At 46.5% G+C, this 13,634-nt stretch overlaps 1 protein-coding gene across 2 annotated transcripts in view; it reads right to left on the reverse strand.

Annotated features, from left to right (window-relative positions):
- The window catches only part of ELAVL1 (ELAV like RNA binding protein 1), a 45,681-nt gene that overhangs the window by 28,666 nt on the left and 3,381 nt on the right, over nucleotides 1-13,634 (reverse strand). For both annotated transcript variants that reach the window (XM_017837018.1, XM_017837017.1), the window contains exon 2: nucleotides 6,081-6,264. In XM_017837018.1, the coding sequence (XP_017692507.1) occupies nucleotides 6,081-6,252 (172 nt within the window). In that variant the 5' untranslated portion in view covers nucleotides 6,253-6,264. The remainder of the gene's footprint in view (nucleotides 1-6,080; nucleotides 6,265-13,634) is intronic.

The raw sequence follows: 13,634 nt of genomic DNA on the forward strand, positions 1-13,634 counted from the left end.
TTTGCACCACGGCAGGAAACTGCTGGGCAGCTCAGGAACCCCAGAGCAGAGCCAAGCACTGCGGCAGGGGCTGAAAGCCTGGCTCTTCCCAGCTCCCAGGAACACAAGGATCGGGACCCAGGGAAGGGCTGGAGCTGTGCCAGGGGGTTGGGATGGATCTCAGGGAAAGGTTCTTCCCCCACAGGGTGCTGGGGCACTGCCCAGGCTCCCCAGGGCAGTGGGCACGGCCCCAAGGCTGCCAGAGCTCCAGGAGCGTTTGGACAACGCTCTGAGGGACAGGGTGGGGTTGTTGGGGTGTCTGGGCAGGGCCAAGAGTTGGACTCAACGATCCTTGTAGGTTCCTTCCAGCTCAGGAGATTCCATGATGCTATGATTTAGATCAACTGTATTCCTGTACCCTTGCTGAACTCAGTTACTACCTCTAAGGCAGTTTATGTGGCCACCCTTATGAGAAAGGAAATTAAGTGGAGCTGGCAGAGCTGGAAGGGTGTTCACGTTTTCAGTATTTGGGCAATTTGTCTGCAAAGCATTTGCACTTCTCATTAAGTTAACCACTGCCACAAGGCATTCTTGAATGCACATTTAAAGAAATCACATACCACCAAATGTGATTAAAGAGCTAGAAAAAAAAAAATCCAAGGGTAATGATGCATTCCAATTCCACAGTTAACAGCAAACCTGCATATAAGCAATTTCACGGGTGTTGTCAATGCAAAAGAAAACTATTTCAACCTAAGAGAATACTTAGACCCATTCCACAGACAATAACACTTCAGAATTCTGTTTCTACACCGAGCCCACTGCACTACTGAAAGGAGACTTGCTCTGTCACGTGAGTTGGAGCTACTCACTGCTCTGCAGGACCTGACAGCAGGGCAATAAAATCCTCCTCCTCCTTCTACTTTATAAGCTTACAAGGACACAGACATTCATTTGCTTTTTTAGGCTCCTGAGAACCAGTCTTCCAGAGAATACACCACGAAAAGAAAAAGACAGGGAAAAGGTGAAGCTGCATATCCATTCCTGACCAACTGCAACGACCTAGAAGTGACTTCTTTTTGGTCCTGTAAGCAACATGCCCCAGGCACACCTGCAGTGAGTGAGCACCATGACAGCATTGTTTGAGATGGACCCAGGTTTCTGCACACGACCTTAACAAGTCACCCCAAAATGTCCTTTCTGTTCCACATTTTTTTCAGCAGCAGTGGAGCAATCCCTTTGTCTCTGGCAGCTGCTGATCCCGGGGTTCAGCCTCAGTGAGCTCCATCAGTGCTCCCTGACAGCAGCAAACACAGGCAGTGCAGAGTGCCCACGTCTCCTCCAGCCTCTGCACAGAGGGGGCTGTGTTTTGGGAGCTGACAGGTACAGACAGAGCCTCTGGCACAGTCTGAAGGATCGTATCCTACATTTCCTAGAGTAGAAAGTCATGAGTATTTTGTCACGAGTGTCACAGGGGTAACATCCCCTGCTCAGGCAGCACAGAAGGTGTGAGGGAGGGAACAGGAATCCTCAGAAGTTGGATGCCTCCCTAACAAAACCAACTGCCATCAGAAGGAACTCTCACACAGAGAGGTGTGCACAGGAAACCTGTCACCACGGACCCAGAGCTATGGGTGTCAGGAGCAATAAACCCCACAGGGATCTGAGACCATAAACACATGGGGAAAAAGGTTCATAGAATCCCAGAATAGAATCCTAGAACATCCTGAGTTGGAAAGGACCCACAAGGATCATCCAGTCCAACGCCTGGTCCTGCAAAGCACAGCCCCAACAATCCCACCCTGTCCCTCAGAGTGTTTTCCAAACACTCCTGGAGCTCTGGCAGCCTTGGGGCCGTGCCCACTGCCCTGGGGAGCCTGGGCAGTGCCCCAGCACCCTGTGGGGGAAGAACCTTTCCCTGAGATCCAACCTAAACCTCCCCCAACACAGCCTCATGCTGTTTTTGCTGAACTCTCTTCACTGCACTCCAAGGACAGTCACACAGAGCTTCATAGGAGGAGCCATCCCACAGATCACACCACGCCAATAAGCAGCAACATTATTTTTAATATCAGCCTATGATGACTTCACATATGAGCTTGGCAGCTTTTTATTTTTGAACAGTTCCACAAAGAGCAGGTGTTTAACCCAAGCTTTTCAGAAGTTTAGGACAGTCAGGTTTGAAAATACCAACACTTTATCAGGGTGAGGGGAAGACAGAGAAACTAAAACGCTCATGACAGATTAAGTTTCAGCTTCAGCATTTTGTCCAGAAGGACTAACAGCCTGTGTATGTACAGCTGCATGGACAGCAGGCTAAAGATGACCGTGCTCTCTCAGAAAATTTAGAGGTATTGATCCATGCAGTGCACAATCAGACATCCTGACACAACAAGCCATCAGCATTCATGCTGGAAGAAATTCAGCAAGCCTAGAGTGTCCAGAGGCCTGGATTTCGGTGTTAACAGGTACTGAAGGAGGAGAAATGTTTAAAAACGTTCACCTGCAAGAAGAGTCCAGCACAGCACACTGTCTGGAAACCCAGACCCCAGAATCTGGATGTTGCAGCAAAGTCAAGCACCTCCAATGCAAAATACAGCACAGGATGTATTTCTTCTGCTGAGTCCTCTCTGGCCTGAGGTAGTTGCTCCAAGAAAGGGGACATTTAACATCATACACATCACTGGAGAGGGAACCAGTGCAGAGCACAAGCCTGGCCCCACTGTGTGTGCAGTCAGTGATGCAAGGATACAGTCTGATCAGTGCAGGCTGACTGGACCAAACCCAAACTTCTCCTTGCTCTCACACTCCTGAGCCAGAGCCACGGGAAGGGAGGATTTCGTTGATGGAATCGGGTCAGTGTCTACTCACAGATCTCAGCAATCACCACGACAGGCCAGGAGATGCAACAGTGAAAAGCTTCCCCTCAGGCTGGACACTGTGCACACTGTACTGGGAAGTGGGAATCAGCCTTACAACATTCCCCAGGGTTCAAAGCCCCCAGGTACGGCTGGTGCTCGATTAAGATCCGACAGAAAGGACAGTATCCAACGACTTCTATAGTTCTCTTATGAAAATCCTGGATGTCCAAGACACGCTCCCCATGAACATGTGCAGTGGGGAGCAACAAGTGTTGCAGAGCAACAATCCAGTATCTGCCCACTGACCCCAAGGACTGATCGCTCATCACAAGTCAAGGAAAGTCACGTCTGGAAGTGCTGAGGAATGCAATACACCAACTGGGAATGCAGAGCCCAGCCCTCTACACCTCCAGTCTGACCAGGAAAAGCTGGAGGAGCCCTGCACCCTGCTAACACTCATCTACTGTGCACAAGCTTCTCTGTACAGTCACTGAAAAAAAAAAAAAAGAGCAGAAAAAGAAGCTGTCACGTCTCAAAGAACAACCCAAACTCAGGCACACTTTCACCAACCCACGTGTACACAAAGCTGAAAATTCCTGCTAGGAATGTGAACTCACACTATGGTTTGCTGCTTCCCTAAAGCCCACCAATAATGAGATAAAGGATGAGCAGTCTGGTGGCTTCAAAGAGTTTCCCTACACTTTATAACCACAGCCTAACACGTGGAACACAGATTGTTCAATACTGTGCTGCATTTGAAGCAAAACCCATTAACATATATAATGATCATAATGTCCTTTGCTCGAACAAACCCAAACTTTGGCTTCCAAATCAATTCTTGAATCCAGTAATCAGTCTCCAGAAAGCTCAGGCCAGTTCAATAAGTCATTAAAAACTGCATTCCAGGCAGAAGACATTTTCTGCCTCACATGTTTCATTAATAGACGATGAGTTGAGAAAAAATTTACATATCAGTGAATGTTTTGCGAAAAGTAAGCGTTATCAACCAAACACTGATTTTAACTCTGCAAATACAGACAATAAAGGGAACTCCAAAGACAAGACACTTGATTATTGGAACTTCAGGGAGGCACCAAAGCTGTGACTTCACTGAAAAGAACTGAACTGATCCAAAAAGTCTCATTCCAACAAAAGCAAAGGTTACCTCCCTCCTGTCCAGGCCACTCAACCCCGTTATGCCTCACATGCCAATACTGTGACTTATCTGACCAGAAACCAAGGTCAGGGAGCTGAACAGGTTTTTCTGCAGCTCCTGTTTCCTGCTGTCTGCCACGGGGCCAGGGAAATGCAAGTGGAGGCACAAGGAAAGCAGAATTCTGCCACAGGACTGTTCTGGTCAGGGGCAGCCACACATCAATCTGTTTAACAGAGTTTGAGAATAGAGACATTCAATGCAAACATGAAAAAGCAGAAAGAAAAGCAAGAAAGGAAGAAAAAAGGTTTAGAAGGTTCCTAAAGAAGCCAATTCTTAGGTACTGATACTCCAGAACTATCAGTGAGCATGGAGATGACTGGGAACTGCCTCTAGCAGTGTTGCAAGTGAATGAAAATTTAGGAAGCAACCAAATTCAGTGGTGTGACCACTGCAGAATCCAACACCTGCAGCCACTTACAAGAAAAGCCAGCATTCTATCTGCAGGCACCCAAAGACTCCATGCAACACTAACAGCACTTTTACTTTTGATTCTTCAGGTTAAGAACATCCTGAAGCACAAAAGTGTATGGTTTGGACTTCAAACTAGCCAGCACTGTCAAGTTCCAAGTTAAAGTTAACCAGACTTCAGCAGTGTTTGAAGCTACAGGGAACAGAGTGCAGGAAGAGTCTCAGCTTCAGGCAGTGATGAGTCTCTTGCTTCCCACCAAAAAAATCCTTCCCTCCCACGCAGGTGATTTTGTGCTTATTTGACAGTCTGAGGTGTGGGTCAGCTATGACTTGCTATCATTAAACAAGGGGTCTTATTCCTTGCAAAAGCAGCCTTCAGAGCAAGCCTCAACTTCTGAGCACCTCAAAGTGCACAACAACACCTGGGCTGAACACTCAGCTGCCAAAAAATAGAAAGAAATCAGTATTTAGGTAACTATTTGATCGTGACTGAACATACACATCCCATAAGTACACATTTAGACGGACAGGCATCATGTGAAACTTCAGCTGAGAGATATCAGGAAAACCAGAGACATGGAAATCGGAGAGGCTGCTCTGAAAGGAAATCCTAAAGGTTTTAATTACTCAGTTCTCATGTCTATTCTCCAGCATATAAAATAAAGTACTACAGATACAAGAGTACAAAGAACTCTCATGCATTCCATGAGCTCTCCTGCAGCTTTCCCAGCCAGTGGAGCAGTCTCAGGCTTGTTCCCTTATGGATTAGATAATGATCAGTATTGCTGGAGTCTGAAATACAAGACTGAGCATGTGCAGCAGAGAATTCCACAAGCATTCAGCTGCAGGCTGGGAACACACACATGTGCACAGCTAGTTAACAGCACACATACCTCCTCCCCCTAGAAACAACCACAAAATCCAAGATTTTGTGAATTCTGAACGAGAACAACCAAAACCTGTAAATGAAGTATTTTAACAGTACAAGGACCAAAACCTCCTCACAGAGCAGCTAAAAGCTCCTGCAACTAAACAGATATGGCTCGTGGAACCAGCTGCTCTGTCAGCACTTGTCTGGCTTCAATGAAACATTAAGTTTCACAAATCTGAACAACTCATTCCTCTCATATTTTAAAGCTACTACTACCAATCCTATGTAAAGGAACTCCCAAGTTAAATTCCTCAAGGGCGATAAGGCCACTTCAGACACTCGCCACACCTTTATTTTACCGATCAAAATCAGAGCAAAACATTTGTTTGTATATTCAGAGCTCTGGCAGAGTCAAAACCACTCAGACTGTAGGAAGAATAAATCAGCTGGTGACTAAATCCAAGCTAGTTGGATTTAGGCTAGACATGCCTATTGATGTTCAGATCTGGGAACTGTACTTCTTGGAATTCTTAGCCACAACAGTCATTAGTTTAGCCTTGAGCATTCTATCCTCCTAATACCCACTATCTAGTCCTGGCATTACTGGAGTTCCAGGCATAGCTGTCAATAGTTTGATTACACACATGCACGAATATACAATATTTCTACATTAAGGTGCATTAAATCAAGTATTTGCTTGAGCAGTCTAGCCCAAAGTGACAATTTCTGATGCACTGGATCTTACCTGCAACTTTGTCCCGAATAAGTTTTGCAGATTCCACTTCGCCGATGCTGCTGAACAGACTCCGTAACTCATCCTGTGTCATGTTCTGAGGGAGGTAGTTCACAATTAAATTTGTCCTACCAATATCATCCCTGCAATCTTCAGCCATGTGATCTTCATAACCATTAGACATTTTATAATGTATCTGCAAAGAGGAGAAAAACCCCGGTGAGTTCTAGGTCTTCGCATTTCAGTAAGCCAAACTTCCTCCACCTGAAATAAGTCTGAATGTTTATTTTAAAAACTGAGAACAAGCCACTGCTTCAGCAATGCATTTTTTTCCCCGCTCACAAAACATCATTTGTTGAAAATTCCAGAACAATTCATTCTTTCAAAGTCACAAGCACTCACTCATCAAGATATTTTTTTTTTACAGTAACAAAAAGCACCAAGACAGATTTTGCAGACGTTCCTGTAAACCAAAATATTCCCAACAGCTAAGGCAAAAATCAGGTTCCCCGTGTCCAAACACTTGACCAGCCAGAACCAAACTGCCACCTCAACCTGAATTCCAACCTGATGCCCAGAACTCCTCCAGACAGAGAGGGAAGCAGCCAGATCTACTGACCCAGTTCAGTGTCTCAACTGGGGACTATTTATTTTCTGTATGTTTTCCCCTGCACCTGTTGCTTTGTCCTGCACCTGTTCAATGGTGTGTTTGGTGCTGCTTAACTGTGTGTATGTAACCTGTGAGTCTGTGCTGCACACTGAATTTGGGGCATATTGAGTATTTGACAGAGTTTCTATTTTTGCACCTTTTTAAGGAAAGCCTTGAGAAAACATCCAGAAATTCCATCACAGAAAGGTGCTCTCCACCTCAGTCAGCCATCAGGGACTGAATCCTGACATTACAGGTGCAGAGAACACCTACAACACAAACTCACACCAGATCCAAACTGCTCATGGCCTGACAGAATCGGAGATTTTAAAGCGCTTCGACCACTCTGAAATAGTCAAAATCAGGATATCTAAACCCTGTTCCTGCAACAGGATCTGCAGATCAGATCTAAAGGATGAGCCCTTCCACAGACAGCACCACACTGACAACCACAAGCTGAACAATGGCAGAAGTCAGGAACAGCAAGTAGAAATCCTCAGCCTACAAAGGGAACACTCCCTGCACGAAGGGACTTCAGGCCCTTCACCAGAAGCTGCTGTTCAGTCCTGTCTGACATTTATTTCATACTCTCTTCTTGCAAAGGTCAGATTTTTTTTAACTGGCAATCCCTGAGCACATCATTATAGAACAAACCATGAGAAAACTTATTTAACACAGTACAGATTTGACCTGAATCTTTACCTTTTTAATACAGCATTAAGAGCTGGTAGCTCAGAGCAGAAGAGGTCTTGCTCCCCCTCGCCCACAGATCAGGTTCTACCCCCCATTTCTGTGTTTGAAGTGCCAACTCAAGCCTGCCCCAGCACCCTCTGCCCACAGGATAACCAATCTGTACCGTGAGAGCAATGGAAAACTACACAGGAGGGAAGCCCTTTTTGTTGTGTCAGCAATTTTAATCTGCTTCCCTTGCAGTGAGATAAGCACCAGTTAATGCCAGAGGACTGGAGAGCAGGGGGAGCACAGCAAAGCTGAAATCAGGGGAAGAGATGCCCCCCATCCAATGATTTTTAAGCCTCCAGGTTGTCTCAGCTGTGCTGTGAAATTCTATCATTAAATACACTTTCCCTCCCTGCTCTGTCAGGACTGGCTGAGCACAATCTCAGAGAAGTTTCCTGTTCTACTCAACAACACTCAACGAGCTGAACTGTCTCTGTTCACTGTACCTGAGCTACAAACCCACATACACACAACATTTTTTAAATTATCTTAATGGAAGGCAACTTTGCTTGTCTTTGTCCTCTAAAAAATTCAAGCCCTACTAGCACAAGACACCAATATGTTGATGAGTCTGGAAGTTGTATGATACAAAAAGAAGAAACATTGAGATTTTTCCATCTTTACGAGACAAAAGTTCAAATTTCCTTCACTGTAACCTAATTTACCCAGCATATAATAGAAATCCTCCTGGTGCAAAGATGAAGAAATTTATATATATTTCCAAAACCAGAAACTTAAGGAAAAGAGTTTGGGGTTTTGGGGTTTTTTAAAACCCCCAAGGTGTATCTGCTGCCTAAAAAGGAGGCACCACAGTCACAAACCAAGCACAGAAACGGTCCCAGCACACCATGATGGCAAGTTACCAAACTTTTATCTGGCATTAAGCAGAATTGACAGGAGTTTGGCAGGGGCTGTTGACCTTCCATCATTGTCCCACAGCCTCCAACCCAACTGCCTGCAGTACTCACTGTCTGCACCTCCCAGGATACACAAGGCATGCCCAGGGCAGTGCTGATTCAGAGGCATTAGGAGTGGGAAGGAAACTTCCACCTGCTTTGCTTCAGACATTTGGAAAAAATTACAGGAAGTCCTTGCACAGAGGCCTGGCAAACATTCCCTGGGGATACCAGGAATGAAGCATGAGGGAGTGATAAAGGCCCAGTGAAGAGGAAAAGGAGCAGAGCACGGAGAGAGAAGATGTTTATTTCTTCCTAAACTTTCACCAGGCACTTACACAATCTGTTGCAAGATTAACACTGTCCAACCATCCTGGAAGTTAATGGGAAACCACTTCCTCCGTGATGGAGTGTTAAGGAGACTCCCCCATCTGACCAGCCTGATGCCAGTCTGGGGGCCCCACTGGCACCAGCCCAGACTGTCACTGCTGGGACTGAAGCCCCTTCACAGCAGCAGCTCCAGTGACCCCACAGGGGCCCCATATGACCCCCCCACACCCCACACTCCTCCAGTCAGACCAGTCCCCCTCACCAGCTCAGCCCCTGGGTTCCCAGAGCACAGCCCCAGACTCTGGTTCCTTTGTGGTGCAGGGACACAGAACAGCTCAAGCTGGTGCCCCTGGGGAGGGACCCCAGACAAAGGCACCCCCGGGGGGGGGGGCTGATATTTAATATGGGGTCTTCTCAATGTGTCAGGGGAGGTTTAGGTTGGATATTAGGAAAAGGTTCTGGAACAGGCTCTCCAGGCAGGTGCTCACAGCCCAAAGTCTGCCAGAGCTCAAGTACACCCCCCACCAGGCACACCCTGCAGCTCACAGTGCCACTGCCCACCTGCATCAGGGGTGTTCCCAACAGGTGAACAGCTCTCATGCCAGCAAAACCAAAAACAGCCCCTGAAGAACTGTAACCTTTGAACACTGAAAGGAATTCCAAAAAGAGGGTATAAGATGGGAAGGATGCCTGTAACAAGACTGGTACTTTGCAGCCTTCCCAAAACAGGCCTTCAATTCTATGTCCAAAAACCCTGAAACTTTAAGACTACCTTTGGTTGCACTGCAGTTCAGAAAATGCCAATTTTTTTTTAAATAACCAAACTTTGCAGAAGTTTCTTTGAAAAGGCAGAGCCACTTTCTTCCATGGGTAAGATGCCCTCGAACCTATGATGCCAAGGGAGCATCGAGCAATGAAAAGGAACCACATGTGCTGTGCCTGAATCCTCCCTCCACTGTGCAGGTGCCCAAATCCCCACAGCCCAACACTTCACCACCTATGCCAAACACTGCTCAGGCACCCACAGCCAGGCTGGCACTTCCAGGACTGGACTGAAACGTTCTCCATGGCATTATTTTCAGAAATGTTGCTCTGACCGTGACAATCACCTTCTCACAAGAGCACACCAGATCCCAGAAGGTTTAACGGTTCTGGCAACAGACCAACAAAAGTCTTTTCCAAACAATACTCTATCTTCATACAGAATTCTAGGAATCAGAGCTATCAATGCTTTCACTGCAAGATGTTTGCTAAGAAGGAAGACCTGTACAGATTTGAGGAGATCATGTGAAACAGGAACACTGGTAAGGAGAACTGTCTTTGACATCAGGCAAGAGGTTTTGTCTATCTTCACCTTGTTCACAGGACTGCAAAGGCACAGACCCCTCCTGGGATCACAAACTTGAATGTAGATACCTTAACAGATGCTCATGGAATCCCAGAATGGTTTGGGTGGGAAAGGACCCTAAAGGTCATCTTGTTCCACCCTCTTCCATGGGCAGGGACACCACTCCCCCTTGTCCTGTCCCTCTATCCCTTGTCCCAAGTCCCTCTCCAGCTCTCCTGGAGCCCCTTTAGGCCCTGCAAGGGGCTCTCAGCTCTCCCTGGAGCCTTCTCTTCTCCCAGTGAACCCCCCCAGCTCCCCCAGCCTGGCTCCAGAGCAGAGGGGCTCCAGCCCTTGGAGCATCTCTGTGGTCTCCTCTGGATGTGCTCCAACAGGTCCATGTCTTTCTTGTGTTGGGAGCCCCAGAGCTGGACACAGTGCTCTGGGTGGGGTGGTTGATGATGTGAGCATTTCAGCTACTGCAGAACTTAAGATGGGAAACTGTGGCACCTTCACTGGAGCACTGGGAATGGGCCACAATGAGCACAGCACAGTCCTTAAACCACAGCTGACCTGAGGCTGCTGATGCAGTTACTGACCCCAGACCAGCCTTTCTCTGCACTGAAGTGCCAGGCAGCATCACCCAGGACAGCCTGTGCAGGAAGGGCTTCAGGAGACAGTGCCTGACAGAGCCCCTGAACTGGTGAAATCTCCTTGTTGCAGTTGTTAGTGGTGAATGAACAGGGACCCTGAAACCAGTGATGCTGGAGAGTCCTGCCTGGGAGCTGCTTTATGAACTCAGATTTCAGTCTCACGGGTCTGTTCTTGAGCTCTGCCTTGTGTATTTGAGACTCCCGATGGGGTGCTTCAAGTAGAACCTCAGGGCTATACAAAGAAGAGCCCTCCTCCTGTTTCTCCAGCACACAGATATTTGTTGACATGCCTCCCCCGGCAGCCATGGCTGACTCAGAGGCAGACAACAAATTTGGTTATCTTAGACACTGCTCTGGCTCTCAATTTGGAGCTGTTGAGCACTTTCTTGGAGACCTCACCTGAAACAGAAGAAAAAAGGACACTACAACACCCAGGCAAGTGCCAAACCAATCCACATATCTGTAGAAGACAGCTGCAGAGCTGCTGAGATGTCCAGGTTTGAACACGTGCCAAAACCAATGCCACACACACAGAAGGGCCTGAAGGGCCTCCAGAGCCTCCACAAGTTTAAACTGTTTCAGGAAAAGTTTTCAAGAATGATCCAACACAGTATTGCCATGCAAAAACTTGCTTTGCAGCCTGCTCTCAGGACAGGATAGAGAAGCAAGAGTTTAATCAAAACAGAGAAGGGACAGACCCTGGGGGGGAAAAACCCAATATTTTCTTCTCTGAAATCACTGCAAGGAACAGAATTGGTTTCACCTGAGAAGCTGCACCAGCAGAAAACCTCCCCCTGGGCCCACATGCCTCCCAAGAAAAAGGAAGTTTCCTAGTGCTCCACAGCCAGAACACATCTGTCTCTGTTTCTTAACCCAGATGTCTCTGCTCCTTTCCCCATAATCTCCAAGAAAACTCCTTTTATTCTTTACACAAACTCCTTTCCTGTCCCCAGTAGCTCAGCACATAGCACAGACCTCTCCAACACCCAGACAGACCACAGGGCAATGACAGTGCAGTGCAAACCCTGGTGCTATTTGACTCTCTGCATTCATGCAATATTCCTGCAAACTCCTTCAAAATTCCTTCAAATCTTGACCAAACAGCAAAAGCCAATTGGGAGGAGGGGGAAATCACAAAATCCAGATTGTCTCTTTAATTCAAGAACAACATTTATACACTGCATGGAGGGAAATAACACGAAGCTGAACACAGGAGGTTATTCCAGCATGTACAGGTCACACACTTCAAAGCTTCACCTCAGCTCTGGGCAACACGTTTAAATCTTCCAAAAGAATCTTTCACTGTACACTGGTGAGGGCAAGGATAAGGTTAAAGTTTTTCTTATGAATAAAACTAAATTAGGTATGAAGTAGTGTGCCCATGTTTTGAGAGCTCACCTTTCCTTGCTCAGGCTGAGTGGCAACTCAGTGTTTCAGGAGGATGAATCCTATGTTCCACTGAAAAAGCCATCTTCCTGAACTGTGAACATGGTGCTTTGGAAACTTAAAGGCAGAAAGTGAGGTGTCACAGATTCCTGTCCACAAACTACTGCTACCCCATTGCTCTTTTTACTGTCCCACTGCCATCAATCAGGTCACTGTTCTCTGACCCATCTGGGTTCCTCTGCCCTGCAACCACAATATTTCAAATCAGCAAACAGGAAAACTTTAAATTCAATATTCAATTCGATTCAGTTGGCAGTTTAACTCTCCCGACTCCTCACACAAGAACAAAACCAACTCAGTACTGACCTGTGCTAATGAAGGTCACTTTACAAAACAAAAGTTTGTCTTTAGACGGGAAGATTCTTTTACCCTGAAACTCTGAGTGTTAAACCACAGAAGCTGCACATATATGATCCTTCCACACTAATGTGTCAGTTCTGTCTGTAAATCAAACCCTTTCTGTTTGCCAGCCATTTGGGTTTTCCAGAGGTAACAGATTTCATCTCATTGATTCTTTTTCCCTTTGCAAACCTGGAATGAGGACACTACACTTGTTCTCCTTAGCTTGACTAAACCTAAGATCACATTTTTGTCAATACAAATATCTCTGTACCAGAAGTGGCCATTCCTAAAATCTACTATTGCATTTTCACAAACTTTACTTCCATATGCTAAATCAGTGATTTCCAGTACACCATATTTTAAGCTCTTTTTTTGTTGTTGTTTTATAAACACTGGGCATAAACTTAGTCCTAAGTGTCTTTTTAGTCTGACAAATCTCAACTGTCATAATTCTAATATTTCAGCAAAGTAGTTTTACATATTTTATAGCAATCAGATTTGTCTAGAAAGGTTTTAAATGTTTTCCTTAGTTGCTTCTATCCGTGCCCATAAAACACCATCAAGGTGTTTTTGTCAATGCTTATATTGCCATTCAGAGATACAAGTGTTTGAGGCCAGAAAATAAGCTGCATTCTTCAGAGGAATGACCTCGTTTCACCAGTCTGATGAACTATACCCAATTCCTAGGAACAAAATTAATCATCATTAGGATGCTGTCAGAAATCAGATACAGGCTGGCCATAATTACCATCCACTGCTGGTCCAACACAGGGGGGGATCAGGGCCCCCAACGGCCTCTCAGCTCGATCCACACGAACAAGGGCAACCAGAAACCTCCAGCTAAGACACTGAATATCTGCAGCCAGATCCGAGATTTCCCCAACATTCCCAGGTTAACAGTCAGCCCTGACGGAGAGAGGAGGCTCCCAGGCTGCTCAGAGCTTCACATCAACACCTTCCAAGCAGCACAACCCCTTTCTCAGCACAAGAAAGACGTGGAGCTGCTGGAGCGAGCCCAGAGGAGGCCACAGGGATGCTCCAAGGGCTGGAGCCCCTCTGCTCTGGAGCCAGGCTGGGAGAGCTGGGGGGGTTCACCTGGAGGAGAGAAGGCTCTGGGGTGACCTCATTACAGCCTCCCAATACCTTGAGGGCAGCATTAAAAAAAAAAGAAGGAGAGGGGCTTTTTAT

This window comes from Lepidothrix coronata, unplaced genomic scaffold (genome assembly GCF_001604755.1).
Source record: "Lepidothrix coronata isolate B3197 unplaced genomic scaffold, Lepidothrix_coronata-1.0 Scaffold290, whole genome shotgun sequence".
In the NCBI taxonomy this organism is placed as follows: Eukaryota; Metazoa; Chordata; class Aves; order Passeriformes; family Pipridae; genus Lepidothrix; species Lepidothrix coronata.